Raw genomic sequence first — 25,471 nt, forward strand, 5'->3', positions numbered from 1 at the left:
ATATCCGTAGAAGAGCACAGCATTACATGTGAATCTAGACAGACAGAGTCTGATTTAGAAGAATTTTTTGCGGTACCAACTTCTCCAATTTCTTGCTGTTTTGAAGTTTTTTTTACATTGAAGCAATGAAGAGACCCAAATAACTCTGAGGAAAAACCCCATTTTTTAGTGATAATATTTCTGCAATGCAGTTACCATAGGAAAACGAAAAACACATTAATATACTTAGTAAAAACTTTCAAAGTGTCTTAAGGGGTGAAAAAAGTAGTGCTCAATTATCTTTATATGGATTTTCATGGACAGCAGGCAAGTGCATTCTTTTCTGGATTTAAATGCAAAGAAATTATAAGCAAAATCAACAGGACTCAAGAATATCAACACAGCCTTTACTAGGTACACTACTGACGCTGTAGAAGGATTTTGGGAAATAAGATATCCTGTGTCATAATAAAGGCATTTTTATTAGAATTAAAATTAAAATCATCTGAAGAGGAAGAATTAAAGAGAAACAAAATCTTCCTTATCTGCTTGCTTTCTAAATAGGACTTAGTGAATCGGTGGTCTAAGATGACCAACTCCTTGGATTTCAGAAATAAAGGAGTACATGGATGTAAAACATTTTGCAGGACACTACACCCAGTCTCCAGCTTTTGAAGGCATCATTATAGCATGCTCTCCAAAAATTTACTGCTCTCCATCTTAATTGCCATTTTTGTCCTACTGCTTCCATTCTGTCTGTTTCCCAACTTCAAGCCTTTATTTCCTCTATATCAACAATGAGCAAGTTTAGGTAAAGGTTTGTTTTTTATATTTTTATGTCAGCAGCAAGTTTATGGGCTGCAGTTTAACATGCTTTATGATATATCCTGCAAAAATCATTGTGGTACTAGGAAAGAGTTAGATGAGCCACAACTTTTTTGTGGGAGGTATCATTGTGGGCTACCATGTAACATGATAAGTTATCCTGGAGCAATCACCATTAACATCTCCCAGAGGAGAAATAAATGCTGAGTGCTCCACTCAGAGAAAAGAGAGGCAGCCAGGAAAAGTGAATTGACTTGAGAACAAAACAGAACCATCTAAAACACTATTTTCTTCCTGTAATATCTTTTAAAAATTCAAATAGTAATGATACTTTTGTAATTTTCTTTCCACTTTACTTCACAGTGCTGAGGATGCGCTTCAGAGAACAATCACAGTTAAACAACACATACGCACGTGTGTACACTATTTACAAAATTTATGTCTTTATTTATCTATTCTTATTAAACTGGGAAATTTCATTTCTCTTGTCCCTCTACTCTCCCTGTCCTTCTGAGCTGGCAGACTGACATATTTTCATTGACCTTTTACTAGCTTGCTCTCATGGTTGCTGTCCTTGGTTACAGTCACTTATGATACTACAGACAGCTAAGGAAAGAGAAGGTCTGAAAGAATTCCTATGTCATTAATGAAAAGTGATTGTAGGCCTGCAATATGACCAGATTTTCAACTGTCTGTGCCATAATGTCCTCTGAACTTCAGTTCAAGGTGGCTCCAGTTGCTAACTGTAACAGTATGCACTTGCTTGGAAACTCACTGCAGAAAATGCACTCTCTGTGTCTTGGAAATTGAATATCCTACTGGTTTTGAATGAGATACATTGAGGGAATTTAACTAAGGTGGGGCAAGGAAGAACATGCTGGGAGATGAAAAATATTCCACCGAAGATTATGAAAAAAACCTCAGAGCACTAAAATCAAAGGACCTGTAACTGAAGAGCAGCTGAAATTCAAGGAAAAAGAAGGAGAGAACAAGGGATGGGGAGAAACAGAATGGCAGAAGCTACACATGCACACAAAACCACAAAAGAGATCCAATACAGTTTTAATCCTGTGCTTTTAGTGTGGACCAAGAGTAAGTTCAGCAAAGCCCTAATCAACTTAGTTGACTTGTCTACAAGAGGCCACACACAAATCTTTCAACCAATCTGCTCTACAGACAGTAAAGTCGTCTCAGGATCCCAGGATATTTAAGAAAACATTTCTGAAGCCAAATACACAATCCACCCTGCAAAAAAATGCATAAACACTGATGACTGTTGAACTAAGTATGGGTATCAAAATTATCCAGCATCAACTCCAGAAAGGACTTGCAACACATGGCTACTAATAGGGAAAGCTCATTTTAGTATTGCATCTGAATAAACAGAGAGAACCCACAGACACAGCAAAGCAAATATGAAAGAAGCTGAAAACCTAATTCTTTAAGAGTAGGTCTATTAAGTACTTAAAAAAAAAAGCTGCCTTTCCCAGTTCAAGGCATATTTAACATAAATAACAAGCATTGACTGGCTTCAAAAAAACAATAACATTTCAGATTCAAATTGAAAGGTAAATGAGTCACTTAGATCTATATTTATGGCAAGGTCTTAAATTAATGTTCTACAAAATGCCATTCTACAGCTCCAATTCTAAATTGAACCATCACTGTAACAAAATGCCTCTGAAATCCTTACTATGCTCTTCTTCAAGATGGACACTGATCAATGAAATCTGTAAAAACTGAGAACATGCACTGTTCTAACTAGGAGGCAGCACCCTTTCTTGAGTATTTCCAGGGAAATACTGGAAAAAAGTTATACAAATTGGCAACTAAGCATTTGGTAAGATTGCAAGTCAGACATTAGGGTAATACAAGCTTATTTTCCCTTTTCTCCCCCTTTAAAAGGAGATAGGAGACAAAAGAGCACTCATTGCAAAGTGTAAGACCAAGGAAGTAACTTTGTATTCCTTTATCTATGAGTACAAAGAGAAATATCAAAAAATAATAAGCAACTATTAATTGTTACACTTATTTCCAGATTTTTAGGATTGCACATTATGATGCCATGCTTTTTAGACTGACCATTTTAGGAAATAGAGATAAATGGTTGTAAACACAGGTCCTGTTATACTTTTTCATGTAAAACCCATGAACTTTCATTTGAAAACTTTAACACTTGTTGAAAAAGAAAAATGAAAATTTTAATATGCTTGAAACAGACAATCATGAAGAACTCACCAATGTAAATTAAAAGCGCAGATCCCAAACCAATCATTTGAAAATTAGTAAAGTCTAGCCTTTAATGTTCCATATGCAAACTTTGGTCTTCTAAAAAAATCTTTGGTATGCAACAATCAAATTAAATTTAAATTAACGTCTTCCATTGCCTTTTGCAGAATGGATTACTTTTAAGCATCCTCATGTCAACTTATTGGAGATGGCAGGAGACTGAGACTAAGGAACTTTGATTTTTAAGTTCAACATTCTGCCCATAGCAGGTGGGCCTGACAACTACGTCACCTTCACCCTGCTTCTGACTGCATCCTACTCCCGCTCCTGTCTCTTCCCCATTGCTGATCCTTTCCAAACTCCTTGCCCATCTGTGAGTAAGGGATTGAGGTCTCTTCCCTCTTTTTTCTGTGGGGTGAAGGCAGGGGTTGTACACAATTTAAGAGCCTCTAAAAAATTCAGTCTCAGCTGGAAGAAACAGCCAGAAGAAACACTTGTAAAGGGCATTTTGTGCCACTCTTCCATCTCAGGAGGGATGAGTGATGTCCATTTGAGTGGAAGGCATGCTCTGTGCCAGTGAATTCTTTGGATAATTTTGCTGCCAATATCTAACAAGCATTTGTGAAATACACTGGAAATACACGCAATATTTGATGCTTGAAAATTGGCTAACTTTAGGTGCATATTACTGGAAGGACCAAAAGCAAAGCAACCTTTGTGATAAACTTAAAATTCACACCTTCAATGATAGAGTCAGAGTATCTTTTAGCCTGAAAAACAACATACTTATTCTCTAACATTACATCCCAAAATGAGCGATTTTTCCTGGAACCTTACACATTATTGCAGTCTGAGGCATGCATTCACCTTAAGGACATTTGATCTGAAAAGCCACATTTCAGAAAGGTAATAAGCAATAAATAACAGGATTTTACTGACTCCTTAATCATCTTTTCACATATCTTTACAATCTCAATATATATATTCAAATATATATGCAAATATAAAACCACATGTTGCTATTAAAATGCTTTCAGGATTGAAAGAAGATACACAATTTTGAATAGTCATATGAAAAACATTATGTGAACACAGTATTTTTAAGTGAACCAAGGTTTTAATGTTCTAGTGAACAATCAGTTGGCTTTCATGATTTTTCTACTCCATTCAATGGTCAGACTCAAAATATTAGTCTCAACAGACTCAAAATATTAGTCTCAAATACTGTAAAACATATAAAATTGCTGAATAGGAATTTCCATGAGAAAAAGAAAAAGCTATGGAAAAAATAATTGAAACCAAAATGTCAGGGACCCAAGTCCACAGAAAATAAAGACATTATCTTGAAGGAGAAAGAGGTTCAGAAAATTGTTACTTAATAAAAATGTTACATTCTCAAAATAATTTTCTTGCAGAAAAGAACGTCAAACGTGTCCTTTCCCTCCAATTGCTGGATTTTTTGATTTTTTTTTTCATTCCTTTATAATAGAGTTTTAAAGCTACCTGTCTCAGCAAGCCTTAGCAAACATTTCTTACCTGTGTCCCAACAGTCTCCTGAAAGCAGCGCCCAAGCTGAGTTTTAACTGAAACAGGAAACATATGAGGAATGGGTTGTTGATTTGTGTAAGTTGTATGTCCTTTCTGGGTCTTCTGATATGGAAGACCTTGGTAAGAGACCTGTGGATGTACTGGCTGAGGTACTTTCGCTTTTTGTCCTGTTGATGTGCTGTCAATCCTTGACACTTGATGGATCTGAACTGAGGCTTCAGGGGGATGTTTCACATGGATATTCACTATGTTAGGAGGGAACTTCACTAAAATAATTGAAGGAAAAACACATAAGAGAAATTGGTAATAAAATATGTGAAAAAGACATCTTAGGCACCTCTAAGACATTTCTTTTTTGTAAATCAGAATTTTTACAGAGTGCCTTGAAGTGACTGAAATATAAATGAAGGCCAAATTTGGAGGTTAGAGGGAAGGCTAAAGAACACATCGAGTCTCATTAACAAATCAGGAAAACGAAAAATCTTCATGAAAGAAAGAACAACATTATAGGATTGTAAAGACTGCTAGATAAACATGGATGTCCAAATTGGCTGGTATGACATTAATATTTGTGGTCATACTGTGTAATAAGAATCCCATTCAAAGTTCCAGAATTCATACTCTACTAGGTTATTTTTGGATATATAGTAAGCTTTATTTTCATTTTCAGATCCATCATCTTTCTCTGGAACACAGAAAAAGCTTCAGATTTCATCTCTTCATCTTTATGTACCTGCCAAGTCCCAAGTTCGCCCCTGCAAGAGCTGCCAGCATCTCAACCATCTAAAATCACCACTCCCTTTGCTGAACTTTGAATTCAGGGTTTGGCAGATAAAGAGGGAGGAAATGATTTTCAGACACTTCCGTTTTTAAATATGGTAGCAGTTTTAAGTCTGGGAATGTAGACTGAGACCCTCCAGTCAATGCAACCTGCACAGAACTGCTTGTGACCCTTAAGCCTCTTTTCACTGGAACACAAAATGCCCTTTAAAGTAAATCAAATTATTGGGGTGGGCAGGGAGGAGAGGTGTGTAACAAGCCATGGAGTTTGTAAAGCTGCATAACTAAGTTAGCATTTCCCATGCCCAGCTGGGCCTGTCTTGTCAGTGAGTACTGCACAGGCTGCCTGAGGCCACACAATCCATCAGGCAGCACCCCTTCCAAACATCAAGAACCAAAAAATATCATTTGATACAGCTTTCTCTATGATGCACACTGCACTGTTCAGTCTTCTGGATTATCGCCTTGTTTCCTGAAGTTTGAACTGTTCTTTAGAACTTGATTAGGTAATTTCAGCTCTAATCCTCAGGAGGCATATGTCATTTATTGGAGCTAATTTAAAATTATAATATTTTGGAGAAAGTGCTTTTGGTTTTTGACATTTTCATTTCTCTATGCACATAATCAGTATTAACTGGTCTCACACAAGACTTCCTTAAAAGAAACAGACTTGTTTTTACACTGACTGCATTGTTTCATTTATGAAAATTGTCAATGTACTCGGACAGAAACATCAGCAAGAAGATGGTAGAAAGTCAGCAAAATATGGCTGCAGGGTAAAGATTTTGCCTGTAGCTGAAAACAACCCACGAGCAAAATGTATACCTACATGAGGTCTGCCAGAGGCAAACCCCCAGGGGAAAGCTTCAGTGTTACAAGCAGAAGCAGTGAGGTCCTTTTCAGGCTGTTAGACTGGGTTTGGAGGGCAAGACAAGACAGCCTAGTCTGTCTGTAACAAGAACAAAACTAACAAAACTCACCCCAATATTTTTATGTATGAAGAGGGATCCCTTCAACTAGTTTCTCTAGCTGCTAAATCTAAAAAATACAGTGATTCAAAAGAAATAGTGATTCAAAAATATAGTTTCTCAAAAGAAATCACTGAATTTCTCTGCTTTAGTTTCTCAATCCATCCAGAGATGTTCAGATGCTGAAAACATCAATTTTAGGCTGGGTTCTCCCATGCAGTATTATTGTCACTATCCTCTCCAGGCCTTGGATCACTGCCTAGATGTGCTCATTTTTATTTTTGTCAGCCATTTCAGGATGAATTGTTTTATTCTTTCCTTTAAAGAAATAAAATATTCATCTCTCAACAATCCAACGTCCTCATTTGGACACGTAAAGAGAAGAAAAGGCATTGTGACTGCTAATGATTCCAATGAGGATTTGAAGGTCGGGAAAAAATATTCAAGAGGTCAGACTCTTTAGCAATGAGAAACCTATTGTGCATTTTAGGAGAGAATTTGAAGAGTAACTATGTATTAAAATTTTGGGGGTTGTGGTCCACGGTCTCAAATTATTTCATCTGGAATTACATAGGCAGAGAAATAAACTGATGTTTTGCTAAATGTTTTGGTAATTATATTCTCTTCTTCTGATGGAGGAGGTACTCAGAAGTACTTATAAAACACTGCCATTTCCAGGACACTGTCAACAGTTCCTTCACAGCTCTGTCCTTTTCTGAACACAGAATTACTACATTAGATTATATTTATCATAAGTATCTTTTAGCAAAGTTATTCAGAAACTATTTGCCAGTGACTGAGCCTCCTCATGTCTTTCCCTATATATTTTCTTTTTATTCAGAGATACCAGCCTTGAAGAAGTAATTTTAAAATGACCCTTGACCAAAAATCAATCTGGCAATTCAAACAAGAAAACAAAATTCACATTAGGTCCTAGGTTGAGAATCTGAGTTGCAGGGGAAGGCATGCTCTGTGCTGGTGAATTCTTTGGATAATTTTTCTGCCAACATCTAACAAGCATTTGTGAAATATACTGGAAATACATACAATATTTGATGCTTGAAAATCACTTTATGTGGACAAGATCGCACCCAGATAAAATACTACCTAGACCCATAGGACACATAAGAAATAAATCCAAAACTTCTCTTCAAAGTAATCAGAAGTTTTCACCTCACAACAAAAGTATGAGAGAAAACGGTAATCCAAAGCTGAATGAACTTTCATGTTTCAGACTTTCAGACTTTAATGCATTTCAGACTTAAATGCTGTTTTCTTCACAGCATTAGCAGCAGGAAAACCCCACTATTTAAAAAAAAATTTTAATGATATTGTTATTTGGCCCAGAAGGAATGTTCTATTTAAGTGAATCATATCATGGCCTATCTACACTAAATAGTTCCCCACAAAACTAACTTATAAGACTCTACTAAGTCATGCAAGATAAATACGGCTTGTATCTTTAATTTTACTTTAGATTTAAGATTTTTTTATGTTGAAAAGCATGGTCTCTTCTCTCCATTAGTAACCATGGAATCACTTGCAACTGTCTAGGTACACTGCAATTTACTCTGCTCAGCCACAATCATTGTCTTTTTTAACAGGTCTACACTTCTAGAAGAAATCCCCTGCATTTTCCCTTGACTCTGCAATTTGCATTAAATTGTGCCATAAAGCAAAGTAAATTTACCTACAACCTCTTTTCAATAACAGTTGTTTCTTATTGTTTCAGTCATTGAGGAAAATATGCTCACATTCTGGTGAGCTCATGATTCAAGTTGTGGTGTCAATATTTGATATGTGTAGATGTAGCACTATTGTTACTGGTTGACTACTCAACATAATTTATTAAAACCGACAAGTTAAAAATACCTATTAAGAAAGAAGTTACCTTTTACACCTTGCTGTCCAGACATTGTCAGTGGTAAAGTATGAGTAGAGTGGATAACTTGTGATCCTACAGCCTTGTTCACCTGTTGCGGGTGATGGTAGAGTTTTGGAGAACTGGCAGTCTGCACAGGAATCTGACAAAGTTTACCAGTGTAATTAGGAGGGCACTGGCATTTATCTCTAGAACTACACTGGCCTCCATTCATGCATGGAAGGTGGCAAATAACTGAAATGAAAACAGAAATAAAAATGTTGTTAATGACTTTAGCTTTAGTATTATCTGACCACATATCATGCACAAGTTGAAGAGGAAAGGAATAGGGTTGCAGAGCTTTGTTCTTCATTCAGACATCTGAGGAAGGACTATCCATCTGACATGCACTTCTAGGTGCCTTGTGGTAGAACCACTTCCCTTCCCCTCCTTGTGATCTCTGACCTCTGCCTCATTTGCATCTTCTCTGCATGACAAACAGAAAGCAATTCTTTCCTTAGACATCCAAGCTATTTTTTTAATTTCATGATGCTATTAAGACAGACACTAAACTAATATGGTGTCTGGCTACATCTCTTACTCACACTTTGGTACAGATACTCTTATTTGTCAGCCACCTGTTTCTGAAAATCCTGGACTACTTACCCTTTCCTGGAAGTCTGAATAAACTCACCCGAGAACAGAAAGTACTGGGGACAAATTTTCCATTTTGACTTTTAAGTCTTGGCTGTTCTCTAGAAAACTATTTTTTGCAGAGGATCTAGATTTGTGCTTAACATTTATTTTTCAGATAAAAGAAGCTAATTTTTATCCACCCATAAAGATCATAAAAATAGCAAGAGATGCAACTGAGATGATTTCATAGACAAACTCCAAAGCATTAAAACCTTGTAACTCCAATATAAAGACAAGGGTAATTATTTCTGTGCTAGCTAGCACTTGCACATTTACAGCAATATAAATTATCAGATGAAACATGAAAAATGACGACATCAAATGAAAAATACTTCTCAACTCAGAGATACAGGCAGTAATAGGCATGGTTCAGCACTTTCTGAAAATATAATGTGGGGTGCTATAATCAATCACAATGTAAACGAGCTGTCAAAATTTCCAAGAACTAAACGATGTGAAAACAACAGTAAAAATACCATAAGTTTTTGTTCAAGACAAACAGAGGTCATTTCTGTCAGTAATCAAATAGTATTTGAGAAACAGAGCTCAGTATCCATTTGTCAGATTTAAGATAAGTTTCTGACTTTAAAAAATAAGAACCTTTACATTAATCATGGCATTTTGCTGGATTGGTATTGCTTGGTCTCTAATGAATTACAATAAAAATAACAAATTGCAGATAATTCAAGGTAATTTAGAACCTAGTGTTCATTACTCCAATTGCTGTGACCTCTGGACAACCACAGGGTATTACTATTATGAATACCATAGAAGGCCAGTGTTGGTAAAGGAATCTGTGTGTTGGGTGCTGAACATCCATTCAGCCAGGCTCATCTCAGAGCAGCCTCACATTGCCTGGACAGGGTCTGAACGCCAGTGCCCAATTGCTGGATAGGTCCATCACAATGCAAACTGCCAGAATTGTTTTTTCACTGTGCTCTGCAAAAGTGTATTTAATATTTTTCTTGTCTTATCTTATATTTACATTTAATATAAACTGACTGAAAGTACTTCAAGCTGTAGCATTGTGCTGATGGTGCTAAGTCAACCTTGGAAGGCTACCCATGACAGCACAAGCCTTACTTTTTTGGGTCCCAACCCTTGTTGGGACTTCATGATGAGTGTATAAAAGACATCCTCACAGAACTTCCAAGCAAAGTGAAGGAGGGTTGACCACAGCAGTGACTAAAGCATGACAGACACCTCTCTCTCTCTCTGGTACGATTTCTTCCTGAGCAGCCACAAAAAAGCAGCTGCACTGTAATAGACACAACATACAAAGAATTCTAGTGCTTTTAAAGATGTGCCTGAATGAGGTTGAACACAAGGTGATTTTCATGCAAAGTAAAATTACACAATGAAACAATATGAAATAGCATTAAGGGAGGAGCAGTTTGGTGTTTGAAGGAAGTACAGTGAAATAAAGGTTAACAAAAGTAGTTTCATGTGGAATTCTTTGAGTGCAAGAGGTCTACCCTACAGATTTTCTTCCCCCTCACTGCAGCGTTGAGGAAACACGGTAACATGCAAATTCCACCTTTTAAACAACATAAATATGTCCAGAATTTCTACCCAATAAATTAATTTCTTCTGTGCTACTGTTCCTGTAAAGCAGTTGACATCTAGAAGGCCAAGTTGTGTGGATATCTCTGCACCACCAGGTACTCTTCACCTGTTCCTCTCCTGCAGGAATCTGGTGGCAATGAATGAATAGGCACATGAAAAGCTTTGTTTTTGAGCAATAAGTTTGTGCTAAAAGTACTGGAAAGGAAGATGCCAACAGAAAAGCACTGGTTCATATTCCTTCCCATAACTGTTTGCTTCGGATATCCACCAAAATAATTTTTGCAAACGAGTGTAAACAAATGACACTAAAAGGTCTAGCTTGACGTAAATAATTAAGAATATTTAATGCCTCAGTATTTAAACATAACAAGATATATAAATTCCAAACTTCCAACATTATCATGTGGTGTAAATCACTCAGTTAACTGATACTGATTTATATCTCTGGCCTAATGTATGAGGAAGGAAGTTTAAGTAAGAATACATGAAATCTATTCTGAGAACATAAAGTTCTGTAATAAAAATTCTAAATTCTGAAATGTTCAATTGTAAGTTCAAGTCAGCCTTGCAAAACAAACAAACAAAAGGACGTAATCTCCAGGCTAAGCTGAAAATTTGACAATCTCAAATGGCAAATATTTTGAGAATTTAAAAAAAAACCCCAAAACCTCAAAACAAAAGACCAAATAAAAAACCCACACAGCACTGAAATAAAATTTCTAATTATTTTGAATAGGTGAAAGCCCACACTCTTTGTTGCACGATTTCTTCAGGTAGTTTATGGCCAGGAAAAGGGGTTGCATTTGATTATTACACTGGTGCTGGAAATCACAGGCACATAACACCACTAGAAGTGGAATATACACAGAGACCATTTGAGAAAAGTGAGCCGGAGGAGCATAAGCCTTCAAAAAGGCAGAGGAAGGAACCACTGCTTTTCCTTAACAAGGCTCAGGGAATCTCTGTTTAACAAAGACCAAAGAGCCCCAGGGAAAGGACCACTTAAGATAGACACAGGACATAAAGCCAGGGTATGTTTGAACAGCTCAACCTCTCCTCAAAGTTTTTTGCTTTGTTTTGTCTTGTCATTGAGGCTAAAAAACCTAATGGCAAAATACTGCCAGAGGCATAAGGGACATTCCTGACAAAAACCAGACCCATGCTTTTTGGGAGAGGCCATTTGAAGATGCTGGGTTTGCACGAAAGTTCTCAACAGACATTCAGATAAAGGGTACACTGAAGCCTGATTCTCACTGGGCTGTTACCATTTCCTCTGAAAAGAAGAAAATAGAAGAAATAAAAATATCCACTATAGAGTGAAACCCTCTAGCTCAGACCTTGATAAAAATGTGAAGATAGGTCAGCATAGGATAAGAAGAAATTTCAGTTCATGTGTGGGTATCTTACAAACTAAACTAAGGAAGCATTAATGGATCTAAGAAAGGGAACAATTTCCTCACTCAGGTCTACTGTAAGCTAAATCTCTCAATGGTCTCTTAAGGAACAGACAACATATGATTGAACAAGCTGATTTTTTTTTTTTTTTTTTTTTTTTTTTACTATAAATGACCACACATCCTTTAGAAATGTGGAGAAAGGTTTAAGAAAACACAAACTCTTTTAAGTATTCTTCCCACCCTTGGGCATTTAATTGCTAATAGCAAGCTTTCTTGCTGAGCATCACGGTTCAAAATGAGCCAGGCAGAGAAGGTGCATCAAGATGCCCCCACAGGGAGTCTCTGAACAGCTCAATGCATAGAAAAACAACATCTGCAAGATGAATTCCAATAAAGCTGCCACAGCTATGGATTGGAAACACAAGTACAGGGCATGAAATCATAACAAAGCAGCTAGGAAACCACTGATAAATACAGTTTGTTCATGTAATTACATAATCTAATTTGTTTTTGATACTCAAACAACCTCAAACAGCTCCAGATAAACTAATTTAATCAAGTCCAAATGTTTTCATTTAATCAAAACAATGTGTAACAAAACAAATTCCAAGCACCTAAAGCCTCCTAATCCTTTAAAAATAGCCCATGCTTACCCAAACAAGTCCTTAGGATGGAAGGAAACTCCCTTCCTGTAACCAGTGTTAGAGAAAATGAAGATGGGTTTTGAAATGTTCCTCATCAGACTCTCCAAATTCCTTTTCTTTTACACCTCAGGGAACATATGAGTTTCCCTCATCACTCTTTGCCTTTTCTACTTACATGCTATCAACAATTCAAGCGTAAGCACTATTCAATCACACCACTAGGCTTGCCAAGGAAAACCTTGAACTGCCCATGTAGATTACAGTATTTCCACTGGATGCATCACAAAGAGCAGAATAATTTTGTCTCCGAGTACTGCAGTTATCCAGCATTACTACATGCCCCCCAGCTGTTTGGGCATCTTTCATCCACCCTGTTACTAAGCACACATAAAGCACAGGACTCCTACGCAGACCTACTGAGTGCAAATTGTCACACTGCCATATGCAACATTCTTATAACACAGTGCTCTGAAACACCACAAGCTTTAGGTAAAAGTTGAAACCCAGAGGTGCCACAGAGGGATCGGCACAATCGCTCTAAACTTATTTCCACTTTCTAACTGCAGCAACTCCTACAGTAACTGACGAAATGCACAGAGGTGTGAACTACAGCAGTGATGCTATCTCTCTGGTTTAGACTCTTCCCTACCTTTTTTCCCTTTTTTTCTTAACTAGTGGTACCCCAACTTTCTAACTAATCGATCCTAAACTCTTTTCTCTTCAGATTTCTGGCTGTAATTCAGAGGTATTATGTAAAGAAGTTGCAAGTTAAAAAATAAATAAATTATTTCATTACTTTAGTAGGATTCAGATACTCTTGATATCACAAACTTGTGCTTGGGGATGCAAAGGGAGAAAAGAAAATCTTTAAGTGGCCTTTAGACTATAATACATCTGCATTCACTTCTGAATTTATCCTAATGTTTATATTTTGCCTTTTAATATTAAACATTCCATTGCAACAAGGAAAAGCAATTTTAAAAAGTAGATCTGACAGCAAGAGCTCCAGCACCAGATATAAGTATGACTTTTTCTGCTCCTAAAATACTGAAACACCTCTGTCACACCACTAAAAACAGTGAAGTGATGCCCTGCTCCTGTGACTGGCCTAGTTACATGACCATGATACTGAAGGCACTTGAGAGGTTTCTTCTGGAAAGAGGTAAAATCTGCAACACTGCAGGGAAAAACTTTGAACAGGAACACAGCTCAAACCTAATTGTATGATAAAAAAATACACAGCTCCTAAACTGGGTTCTCAGCTATTGCAAATTAACATGGCTACTGACTTCATTAGAATCTGCCTTATTTTTAAACTGATGTTACCAAGAGATCTTAAAAAAAAAGTAATGCACCCCCACTTGGGAATGGGATCATAAATACTGCTATTTAACCAAATTACTGCCCAAATAAGCAAGCTTTGTGGTGCTATTTCATTCTGGAGCTAATGGAGGCTACACTGTCAACTACGGAACATCCTGATACTGAAATTTGGGGAGCAAGTTCAGATCATAAAGGACAAGGCTGCAATATGTTATAGAGATACTTTTGAGTGAGCATCATGATCAGCAAGAAATCCAGAATGAACATGCACCAGATAATTTCACTGTACTACTTATCTGTGTTCCTCCACTTTAAACTCACTGCTTTAAAACAACTCAGGAAGAAAAGCTGGATGTACATCTTCAAGTACACAGCTTGAAGATGTGTACACAAAAATTCAACCAAGAGACATCCAATGTGTCCCCAGGTATTTCATTCATCTCTCATTGTGGGTCCCAGTGGGATGGGAGTCTCATTGGCCCTGTATCACATCTTCCCAAACTCATGTGATAAGCCAACTATCCTCAGATGTGCCCTACACCTGTTGTGTAGGTGCCTGACATGATCACCATCTGACCAACAGCTTCCAATAAAACTCTTATTGTTACAGTCTGGAAATAACAGGATGGATGAAAAACAGTCTTAGAATATTCAAATATACTATCAGAAAAATTCAATGTATGCTGTGGCACAGAAAATGGCCTAAAGCTGTGCTTACTCAATACAGAAAGGGTATAGCAAAAATTATGGTAGTTGCAAAATGATTGACAGGAGGATTCTTACTAACAGGCATGATGCTTAGTCAATCCTTGCTAACTCTGCTTCTAATATTCTCAATATCTGAGATGATTCAGACACTATTTTGAGATGAAAGGAGACACTGCTAAGGAGTCATCTTTGTCACTCCTACACTAATCATAGATGGTCAAATTTATTGACTTTATTGGACATCACCCTGATGTACTGAGTATATCACAACAGTTAGGCTTAGACTCATACTAAGAAAAACAAAAACCCCCACCAGTTGCTGTTTATCAGGAATTAATGCCTTACAAATGGCCAGGGTCAGACCTTTGAGAATGATACTAACACATACAAAAAAGCCATTCCAGACACTTTTTTGGATTTCTAGTGTATTATTTTCCTCAGAAATAAAATAACTAGAAAAAGCTGGCTTTGAAAGAGTAACAAGTTTGCACCCTTGCTTAAAACAAGCATGCTGCAGTATAAAAACTTTACAGGTATCAATTTAAGCAGTCCTGAATAACTTCTTAGTTGCCATCATCTAACTAGGAATACTGACATCAAGTGCATGGTATCAGCTGAAAACCACCCTTCCTACATTCCCAGGGTTTTTAAGGCTTACCCTTCTGTAGAGTGTTTCATGTGCCTGAGCATGTGTAATACCAATATGTATTACTTAATGCTGCTGAAACATACCCATTTTCAATAGAACAAGAACTCAACAGAAGGACAGGTAAAAATGAGCAACAAGCATCTTTATTGCTACAGGATCCTTCCAGACTATATTCCTCCCTTCAAGTGCCAGCTGAGCAGCCCTACCCACCTTTAAGGACACCAGGATTAATGAGCAATTTGACCATAATGACACTGGGTGGCCATTGCTCATGCACTGCTACAATCTGAAGACATCAGTGAACTGATTTCTCTGCTCTGACACCTATTGTCCTATTAGGCTATTTCCAAAAAGCAGACTGGACTCTCACATGGAGTAACAGCCAGCAGCAAAGGGCAGAGGAAAGAGCTCCTCCTAGACATCTGACTACTTGATTATCATCAGACACAACAGCAACACCTTCTGAGAAACACTGGCCATGCCTCTGTTATGCAATGGCTCTGAAGACCACAGAAGTAGTAAAGCTGACACTGGCCAGGGACATCAGCATCCTTACAATTTCTGGTATCTAAATAATAGATATTTAAGCTGACATGCTAGAGTTAATTTTCTTCACAGTGTCTGGTATGGGGTTGTGGTTTGGGTTTGTGCTGACCATAGTGTTGACAATGTAGAGATAGTTATTGCTGAGCAGAGCTTACACAGAGCCAAGGCCTTTTCTTCTTCGCACACTTCCACATAGGCAAAGAGGCTGGGGATGCACAGGAAACTGAGAGGAGACACAGCCAGGACTGGAGACCCCAAATGGCCAGAGGGATATTCTGGACCATATAACATGCTCAGTGCAAAAAGCTGGGGAGGAGGAGGAAGGGAGGGACATTTGGGATGATGGTATTTGTCTTCCTAAGTCACTGTTACAACATGTGACGAAGTCCTGCTCTCTTGGGAGTGAGTGAACACCTGCCTGCCCGTGGGAAGCAGTGAATTAACTCCTAGTTTTACATTGCTTGCATGCATGGCTTTCTGCTTTCTCTATTAAAGTCCTTCATCTCAGCCCAAGAGTTTTCCAGCTTTTACCCTCCCGATTCTCTCCCCAGTCCCACTGATGAGGAAGTGAGTGGCTGTGTGGTTACTGGTTGCTGGCTGGGGTTAAACCACAACAGCTGAGATTCATTCCTATTTAACCTTTTGTGCCTTCTTGAGCCACACAAGTTAGGAGTGCTGTTCTCTGAGGTTTCCTGGTCTGACAGCGAAGACAGGCTGGCCCAGCAGCCCAATAAGGACATCCAGAAGCCAACTTGCCCTACAGGTGCATCTCATCACCCACTCACAAGTAGGCTCTTCACTGAGCTAGCTTGGTATGGTTTGGTGAGCCAGATGAACCCCCAAACTTAGACCCAAATGGTCTATGAACACTGATCCACTGCATCCCACCATACAAGAAGACATCCCCAATAACAAAATTAGGTTTAAAATAGAAAAAGAAAAGCCACAGAAACCGTAGTCATTACAAAAATTTCCAAACATCAAGAGACTGGTCTCTGATTACTGTAGCATTACCACAGTGTTCATTTTGGTGTAAAAAGATCTAAAAGAATAAAATAAGAACAGACTCTTTAAAATGGATATTCATTAGCATACAAATAGCAGGTCATAATCCAGGCATTCATGGAAGAGTTAAAAAACATGAAAAACAGGCTATGATTTTCTGGCACTGGCTACATCACAAGAAATTGGAAAGTTTTCTAGGGAGTTGACCTTGCAGTGGTGACACAATGTGAGAATGGGATGGATATTGTTCAGAGTTTGAGTCATAAATTAGGTCATTGGAGACCAGTGAAAAGCTAGAGACTCAAATCCTGGAATTCTGAGAGAGGAAAGGAGAAAAGTCACTGCTAGTGAATAGGAAGGATAAAGGTTACTCTGCAGAGAATGTACAGTTGGAAATTCATTTTAAAAAAAGACAACTTCACCACCCATTGTGGTTCTTATAACCAAAATAGATGTATCAATTGTTGCACAAGTTGTGCAAACCTAAAACACAATCAATGCTGGTCAGGTCCAGTTCTAAGCAACTTAACCATGCACAAAATTCCCCTGAGCTGTGTACAACCTCATTGAGAAGCTTCACACCCCAATGTTGTACCCAACCCTGTGCGCTGAAATACATACATGCACAAAAAAAATCCCTTTTCCCCCTTGTCACAAAAGGCTTTCTGCATAACTCTGGTTAGACAGAAGATGTTCTAGCATCTACATTCATAGTAACTAACATAAGAGTCTGAATTTAATGCATTCAAACAATAAATAAGAGAGGTACAATGGACACATGCACTGCAGAAAGGCAGTATTACAGCTTATGTTATGAAGCTGGTCTCCCCTGTTTACCTATGCCAGCAGTTTCCAAAGCAGGGTGTGCTCATCCCACACAGTGTGCCAGAAAATGCACTGGGATGCAGGAAGGAACTATGTTTTGTGCCATTAATAAATACAATGAATTCTCAAAAGAGTTCACTTAGTCCTTTTCTCATCCATTTTTACTTCCTATTTTGCCTATGGTTTAAAATGGACAAATAGATGATATATACAATAGTGGGTGTATATAATTTAAAAATAAATACATATTGGAGAGAGTGCTCAAAAATATTTTACTGATAGAAATGTAGAATAATTTGGGGACCACTGCTATATACATCCTATGTACAAAGGCAGTCCTTCTAAGGGAGAATTCAAGGAACTCATTTCTAAATTATGAGATGAACAGCTGCTGAAAGTTTCTCTAAACTTGAAATACCTGAGTAATGTCAAAAAATTTGATTTAATCTTAACATCTTTAAATTAAACTGAAAATACAACCAAAATGAGAAATCAACAAGTTGTTTGGATTAATAAAATATAGATGAAAAGTACTCTGTTTGGGTTCTTAAAACTCAATCCTCTTCTTGTGCAATCAGAAAATATCCAATTTTCTTTCTTTTCATTGACTAGCATCCCTCAAGACTTTGTAAGAGATTAGTGGGCAAAAAATAAAAGTTTGCATCTCCCATAGACTTCAACTTGATTCACATTCACAAATCCCTGGTTGAAAGTTCGTGGTCCACCCTCTTAACATGTTTTTATGGATACATAGAAAACTCACTGAATTCAAGTGTGTACATCATGAAGATAAAGTTCACATTCCAAAAGAAAAATCCAGGAATCCCAGCGCCTCTACAAAACAGGACTCTCAATTACAGTGATACTCAAATCTAAGGTGGAATTACAGGTGGAATGGATAGGTGAGCACTATACAGACTACACAGGCACAGAGATGAGAATTATCTGGAGCAGAATAACAAACCAGAACAAGCAGTAGAAGGGCTGAATGGGGAAAGACTGTGATCAACAGAGCAGTGAGAGCTGCTTGCTTCCTTCTGACCGTGCCAAGCCCAGAAGGACACATTAAATACAAACTCTTTTGCTAAGAAACCTATTAATGAAAAATGCCTATTTTAACAAGTAGAGAAAATTTTCAGACTCTTTCTTCTGTACTTGCATAATTTAGAGGCAATTTCTTTTTTAAGCCAAAGTTGGCATATACTTGATCTTCAGTGAGGTGTGTGCAAAGACATTTAGTTTAGCAATAACATAGTTATAGCTGTACTAGGGAGTGTGTCTATATTATTATGCAACAATGTAATCATTCAAATAAATGCACTCAGTTCTCTTTTTACAGTACTTCAAGTCAGATGTACATAAAATAATGTCTATAAATTAAAACCATATACAGTAAAATAAAACATTATGCATTTTAACTTTGTGTTCTGTTTTGCTTTAACTTTGAGAGAAACATACTCCACATGTTTTTGAATGGCTGCAGGTGTGTATTTTGTACCATTTCCATTTGTGGTTTTTCCTATGACAGCACATCCAAAACTGTATTCTCTGTAATAGACAGTTTGGGGAGTACTCTGAGAGCAGATGGACATCATGGTGATGGTCTGAAGTCTTTAAGGTGAGCAAGGGAGCAGAAACAAATTGCTAACAGACCTGTATGAGTTCAACCTCATTAAAATCATCTGACTGAACAATCTCCTTTCTATCAATTAGCATCTGGCCTCCACTGGAATCTGAGGTAAAGATGTCAATTTTGAATAATTACTTTAAGATTATGAAGAAAGACCTCACAGATGCTGTAAATTCTATGGCAGAAACCAGAACTATTTCTTGATGACAAGTTCTGATAAATAAATGGGGGAAAGAAATAATTCTTTTTGAACAGATGTGGATATCAAAACCAACAAAATCGTTAAAATACAATTTTTCTTAGTAACTTGAGCACTGGAGGCCTATAATTGAAAATGCATTAAAACCCTGAGCTTTGCTCAGCCTATAGGATGGTACACTTACATTACAGGATAGAATTGTAGTGCACCAGTATCTCAGATTAGAAAAGCCTATACTATATTACCTGGACTGTAAGTAAATTATTTCATTCTGTTGTGAGCTCAGATTTATTTGTAGAACAAAGGGAGACTGGAAGAAAAAAAGTATTTTGAATTCGTGGTCATAATTGGTTCCTCCCAAATAATTTTGCAGTGGCTCTTCAGGCTAGGAAATACCTTTTTTCTACTATCTTCCATAAGGCATAGAATAATTTATAATAATTATAATCCCACCATTGTCATTATTTTAGCTACTCAGTTCACTGTCTGAGGAAAAATACTTGGCCTACAGCTATTACAATCTTGCTGCAAGAATATTTCCAGCATAGTCATCATTTGTACAGATTGAATTTCAAATTACCAGATAAAGCAGTGGATAAATCCTAATGTCCTTTTCATTTTTTTTTTCCTGAGACACATACACTGGCAGATTGACCAACTTCTTTGACTACTGTTGAAGAAAGTTAAAAAAGTTATTCTTTTAGCCAAGTTGTCCAAGAATTCAGAAGTTTTCAGGTGCATATTAAAGGAAATAGTATTTCATCTGGGAGTAAGCCAACAAAGCCTGATGAGGCACAAATTTGAATGACTGCAAGAACAGAAGAAACAAAGCTTTTACCAAATAAGGCTACAAGGTAGCTACCAGAGACAGTAAAAGGACAAAACTGATAATACTAAAGGAATAATAAAGTTCTTGCATCACAACTTCATATTTGCAAGTTCAAGTACAAAACCCAAGGATATTTCAAAGTAGCACTTCACTCTTGTGTGAAGAATATTTACTAAAGAGAATATTTACTGTAAAAAAACCCTGAATTACATCATATGCTGTTCTTGAGCTATGTAGTTATTCCAGAAATAAGCTTCTCTTCAATTCAGTTGTCTGATGGAACACATAAAGTTGAAAATAAAAGAATTTTAAAAAATTGAAGTAAAATGACTTCTCACTTATGTTAACAAAAGAAATTTTAAAAATCTCTGTGTGACACATTTGCAATTATTTTAAATCCTCCCCATGTTTATCTGCTATGTCTGAGATGAAGCCACAGGAACAGTGTTTTGCTGGGGCAGAGTTACATAGGTCAGACATGATGAGTTACCTACACAGGCTGACATCACTCACCAAATGGCAAACATCACTTCAAAACAGAGAAGAAAGTGTCTCTTCTAACATGTTCCCTTTCTAGCAACTCTTACTAAACCCAGCAAAACCAAAGAGCAAAATGTGATGGGTAAAAAACTTAACAGTGTGTACCTCACAAACTGCCAGAAGAGACTGTGATGGCAAATTCCAATAAATCGACACAAGCACTTCCACAAGATGTTGGTCTTTCATATGCCTTTACACGTCATCAAATTAGCTTTCCAATACTATTTGAAACATTCCTTTTTACCAAAAAGATACTAGAAAATCCTGCTCAAATATCAGTCTTACAGTTCCTCTTCAGTGTAGTAGGATCTGTGCAGTATGTATCATAAGGAACAAAGAATTGACAACTTTAATACCAAATGGAGGCAAGAAAATACCAATCAGTTCTCTTGGACTTTCTGTCATGTGTAAAGTACAGATAAAGGCAGCTGGCTGGCTTGCCAAAGGGGCGCCTTGCTTGCATGCAATTGCAATTTTTAAGCAACACTACTCTTCAATAATGCCTGAAGTGCTTGGAGAAAAAGCAATGCTAACTTCTACAACACTAACAGTAATTCATGATCCCATAGGTCTCAACAAAATTCAGGAATTCTGTCAACATTCTGTAAAATAACTGCTTTAAATTCTAAACAATTATGCTTACAAAACTCTTTCCTAGATAGGAAATTCTGCTAGAATAATAATTACATAGTGGGTCTTCTTACTAAATTTTCTTTGAATAATCTATTGTTTTAAAATATATTGGTCAAAATTTCTTTCACTGCTTTCAACAGAAGACCAAATAAAATTTGAGCAAAATGCTTCTGCTGCTTCTTGGAAGTTTCAGTCTATACGTAATTTGAAACTTCTGTACAATCTTCATTATCTAAAAACATTTACACAGAGTCAACACAGTAAAGCTGGAAAATTTTTTGATAGAAAGTTATAATAGGAAAAGTGCCAAAATTCAAGAGGCAACATAATTTGAGCATTATTGTAATAAAGGATGGAATATCCAAGTCACTGTGATCCATGCTGAAAGTTTCAGAATTTATTATTAAATATGAAGGAGCAGACACATTTTTACTTAAGACACCATGTTCACCTGGAGAAGGCTTCAAGGTGACCTCACAGCAACCTTCCAGCATCTAAAGGGGCCTACAAGAGAGCTGGAGAGGGACGTTTTTACATGGGCATGGACAGGGCAAGGGGGAGTGGCTTTAAATTGAAAGAGGGTAGATTTAGATTAGACACGGGAAGAAATGTTTTACTGTGAGGGTGGTGAGGCCCTGGTACAGGTAGCCCAGAGAAGCTGTGGATGTCCCATCCCTGGAAATGTTCAAGGCCAAGCTGGATGGGGCTTTGGGCAACCTGGTCTAGTGGAAGGTGTCCCTGCCCTTGGCTGGGGTTGGAACTTTATGGTTTTAAAGGTCCCTTCTAACCTAAACCCTTCTATAATTCTATGATTCTGTCTCCTTATTTGACACAGATACTGCCAAGTGCTCAGACACAAAATTTTTACAGAAAGGTATGCACTTTCACTGGCAAGCATGCAACTTTGACTTCTCATTTATACCAGTTTGAATGAATAGCTTCAAATGAGATGCAGGGCTGCAAACAAACAGTGAATATGAACCTAAGTAACCTAAGTATTAAATGACTACTTCCTTTACTAAGTTCTGTCATTCCTTCATTCATGTTCAATGAATGAAGCACAGATCCTTTGGGAAAAAATAGAATGTAAACCTATAATTAAATAAATCTACACAATGGGGGGTGGGGGGGAAGGCATGAAAATATGAAATTGGGCATTTACTAATTCCTTATTGCTTCATTTTACAGTTACAAATTAGTCATTGTCCTCCCACTCCTTACAGGAAGAGAAGTCATTTCAAAATTGGAATGTGGAATAATTTTGAGTAGAAACAGGACACCTCACTGAGTAACTTCAACACTGAGAGAGACAGAAAACTCATGTGCTACTCTATTCCCCTCCTTGCCTGTGCACACATATCAACTCTGTTTTACAAGCCTCAGTAGATATGTCAGGACTGAAATACCATACAAACTGCACATCGATCAATCCAACAGAATAATAAGATCCATCTATTCAGCAGAAGTTTCCACTCAGATTAAATGCGTTCATTCTCCAAGCCAATGAAATTCTGGAGGTTGGTTAGTTTAATTGTAACATATCCCATTCACAAAATGAAACTGCAAAAAACCCCACCGTTTCTCTGAAGCAACCTGGCAATCAAAGAGGTCATTCCTTTTAAATTCCAAGCTTTCATCACCTTAAATTGCTGTGCTAGGAGCTATTCTTCACCACAGCCAAAAATCTCAGCTACCTGAAAAGCAGCAATCCCCTCAGTCCATCACTTGTAGGTTTTTGTTTTTAATGGCTTATCCATATTGTATACAATTTTCAGGAAACAGGACTTGTTCCTTGCCTGGGCTCTCTGCTACCAAACTTCAGCTGAACTGACAAACTGAGCACATTTTAAGAATCTGAAATAATCCATGACAAAGCTTGAGTAGCTGTAGTAGAGGTATTGCAACTTACTCTCTCTGAAAATACCGTGCTTACAAAGTTCAGCATAAAGTTGAAGAGTAACAAACGATTTTACAGCTCATTATTAGAAATAATTTATTATTAAGAACAAAGCAAACTGATGTCTAACTACTCTGTCATCTGAGAACCTGAACTCAGTCTTGTGTACTAGAATGCTGCTCCTGCAACAGAAATGTATTTTAAACTTTTCCAAATAGAGCATGTGACTCTTTTCTCTGGTTTTAGGAAGAAGAAATATTTTTTAAAAACCAAACTGAAAAAGTGCTGTTCACTTCTTTAAATATGTATTTCCTGACATGACATTTTGTTTCATGGTTGCATTTTTAAATACCAAGTCATCTAAATAAGAATTTCCACACATTTTGGATTAACAGTAAGTAAAGAAGTTTAGAACAGGGACTTCAAAGCAAAATTATAAATTTTAAACAAGTTAAACATAATTCAGCTGCTAAAAATATAACAAAAGTTAATGATCTTGGAAGACACAAATTACTTCTGCTTTATGTGTCAGGAGATATCAGGACAAGCCTAAGCTAGTGAGAGGCACTAGTTAGAGAACAGATATGAAAAATTATTTCAGTAGTATGTATTTTAAAATCTGATTCAAAAGCTTCTGAAAACTGTGACTGGTGAAAGAATTCAATCTACAGGTAAAGGATTCCTCTTCTCTAGTTATTAAGAAGTTCATGCAGCATTTTTATTTTTATTTGGAGAGCCTTTAAGTGCTAGTTCAGACCTTCTTATTCTTCTGTGAAAATGACAATACCTAGAGCTGCACTAAACACTTCTTGTCTTTTAAATGTATTAGTGAAAATAGCTAACAGGCAAGCTAAAAATCCTTATCCATGTGTAGCAACTTGCTTTTACACATTTTTCAACAGAAGACTCCCTTATCTTTCCATCGAGTACTACAATAGGCTGCTTTTGTTGGATGTTTCCAGCAGCCCATTGTAGCCAGCGCACCAGAGCTGCGTGGCCTGGGGCCAGGAAGGAAGGTGGGGAACACGTCTTCACAGGTCAATTTCCACTCTCCAAGTTTTCAAGTATTTGAGAGAAGGTCATGTTACAGCACAGATTTACATAGCAGACAAATTACATGACTGCCTGTTCTCAGCATTTCATAATTTCAATGGAAAAATTAGGTCAAATGAAAAGGAGGAAGAATAACCCTATCCTTTCATGCTAGTCAGAAAATTAAACAAAAAACTTATTTAGCTGGGGTTCTTGCCAAAACCTTGGTAAAATTCTGCACTGGCAGTAAACACAAATTAGAAGTATAAGATTTACTATTCCTTTTGCAAAATACTTTTTCTTTTTTTGTGCATCCAAACGACCACAAACCAACCCCAAAATTTGCTCTATTCTTGTTTTAAAACACTGGTTTGACTATTAGTCCAAAACACATGCATTTTTACAAATATGCATACTATGGAGGAACGAGTTAGTAACTTCAATGGCTTTCCCCCACAGCCTGACAGTCTAGCAGGAGTGTTAAAAGAGGGAACTGCTCTTTGTATCATCTGTCCAGAAGAAAAGAATAATAATTTCAAATGGCTTTCCCCCCCCACCCTCAGAGCATGAAATACACTGCACTTGAAAAACGGCAATATTGGCCAGCCCCAGCACTGCCTGAACTCTATGTTTATTCTAGACAGAGACTAAAATTACAGTGTTCGTATTTGGCATTCTTTGACTAGAAATTCACAAACTTTTTTTTCCAGAAAACAACACTATGATATTTCATTTGTTATCTAGGATAACAAAAAAAATACTTTCCAAGAGCACCTCAGGGTATCCTATGGAAATGACAAATCTGAAGTGTTCAGGTACGAACCCATATATCTGTATATCTTAACTTACAAGCTAAAACAATTGCACACAATTACTATTTAGTATACAGTTAAAATATGCTAATCATTATCCTAGGTAGCTTTCAGGATTTGTTTCAACAGAGTCAAAGAGTTGTAGGATTTAGTCTGGCATTCTGTTGATACTCTTACTGAGCAAGCAGAAAGAATAAATATTAACAAAGAAATTACTGGCTTCAGTACCTTTAATTAGGCTTAACATTATTTCAGTTTCTAAAAATGCCAAATATGAAACCCGACTTACTGTCAGCAGTAAGAAAAGCTTTAAGCTACTGCATATTTAAGAAGGGCTGTAGTTTTAAGGA

At 37.1% G+C, this 25,471-nt stretch overlaps 1 protein-coding gene across 8 annotated transcripts in view; it reads right to left on the minus strand.

The window, feature by feature from the left end:
* LTBP1 (latent transforming growth factor beta binding protein 1) overlaps positions 1 to 25,471 on the minus strand; it is a 187,681-nt gene that overhangs the window by 96,882 nt on the left and 65,328 nt on the right. For 7 of the 8 annotated variants that reach the window (XM_063151832.1, XM_063151829.1, XM_063151827.1 and 4 more), the window contains 2 exons: positions 8,221 to 8,445; positions 4,570 to 4,847 (listed from right to left, as the gene is read on the minus strand). In XM_063151832.1, coding sequence (XP_063007902.1) covers positions 4,570 to 4,847; positions 8,221 to 8,445 — 503 coding nt within the window. The remainder of the gene's footprint in view (positions 1 to 4,569; positions 4,848 to 8,220; positions 8,446 to 25,471) is intronic. The other variant, XM_063151828.1, reaches the window with a different exon arrangement.

This window comes from Melospiza melodia, chromosome 3, assembly GCF_035770615.1.
Source record: "Melospiza melodia melodia isolate bMelMel2 chromosome 3, bMelMel2.pri, whole genome shotgun sequence".
Lineage (NCBI taxonomy): Eukaryota > Metazoa > Chordata > Aves > Passeriformes > Passerellidae > Melospiza > Melospiza melodia.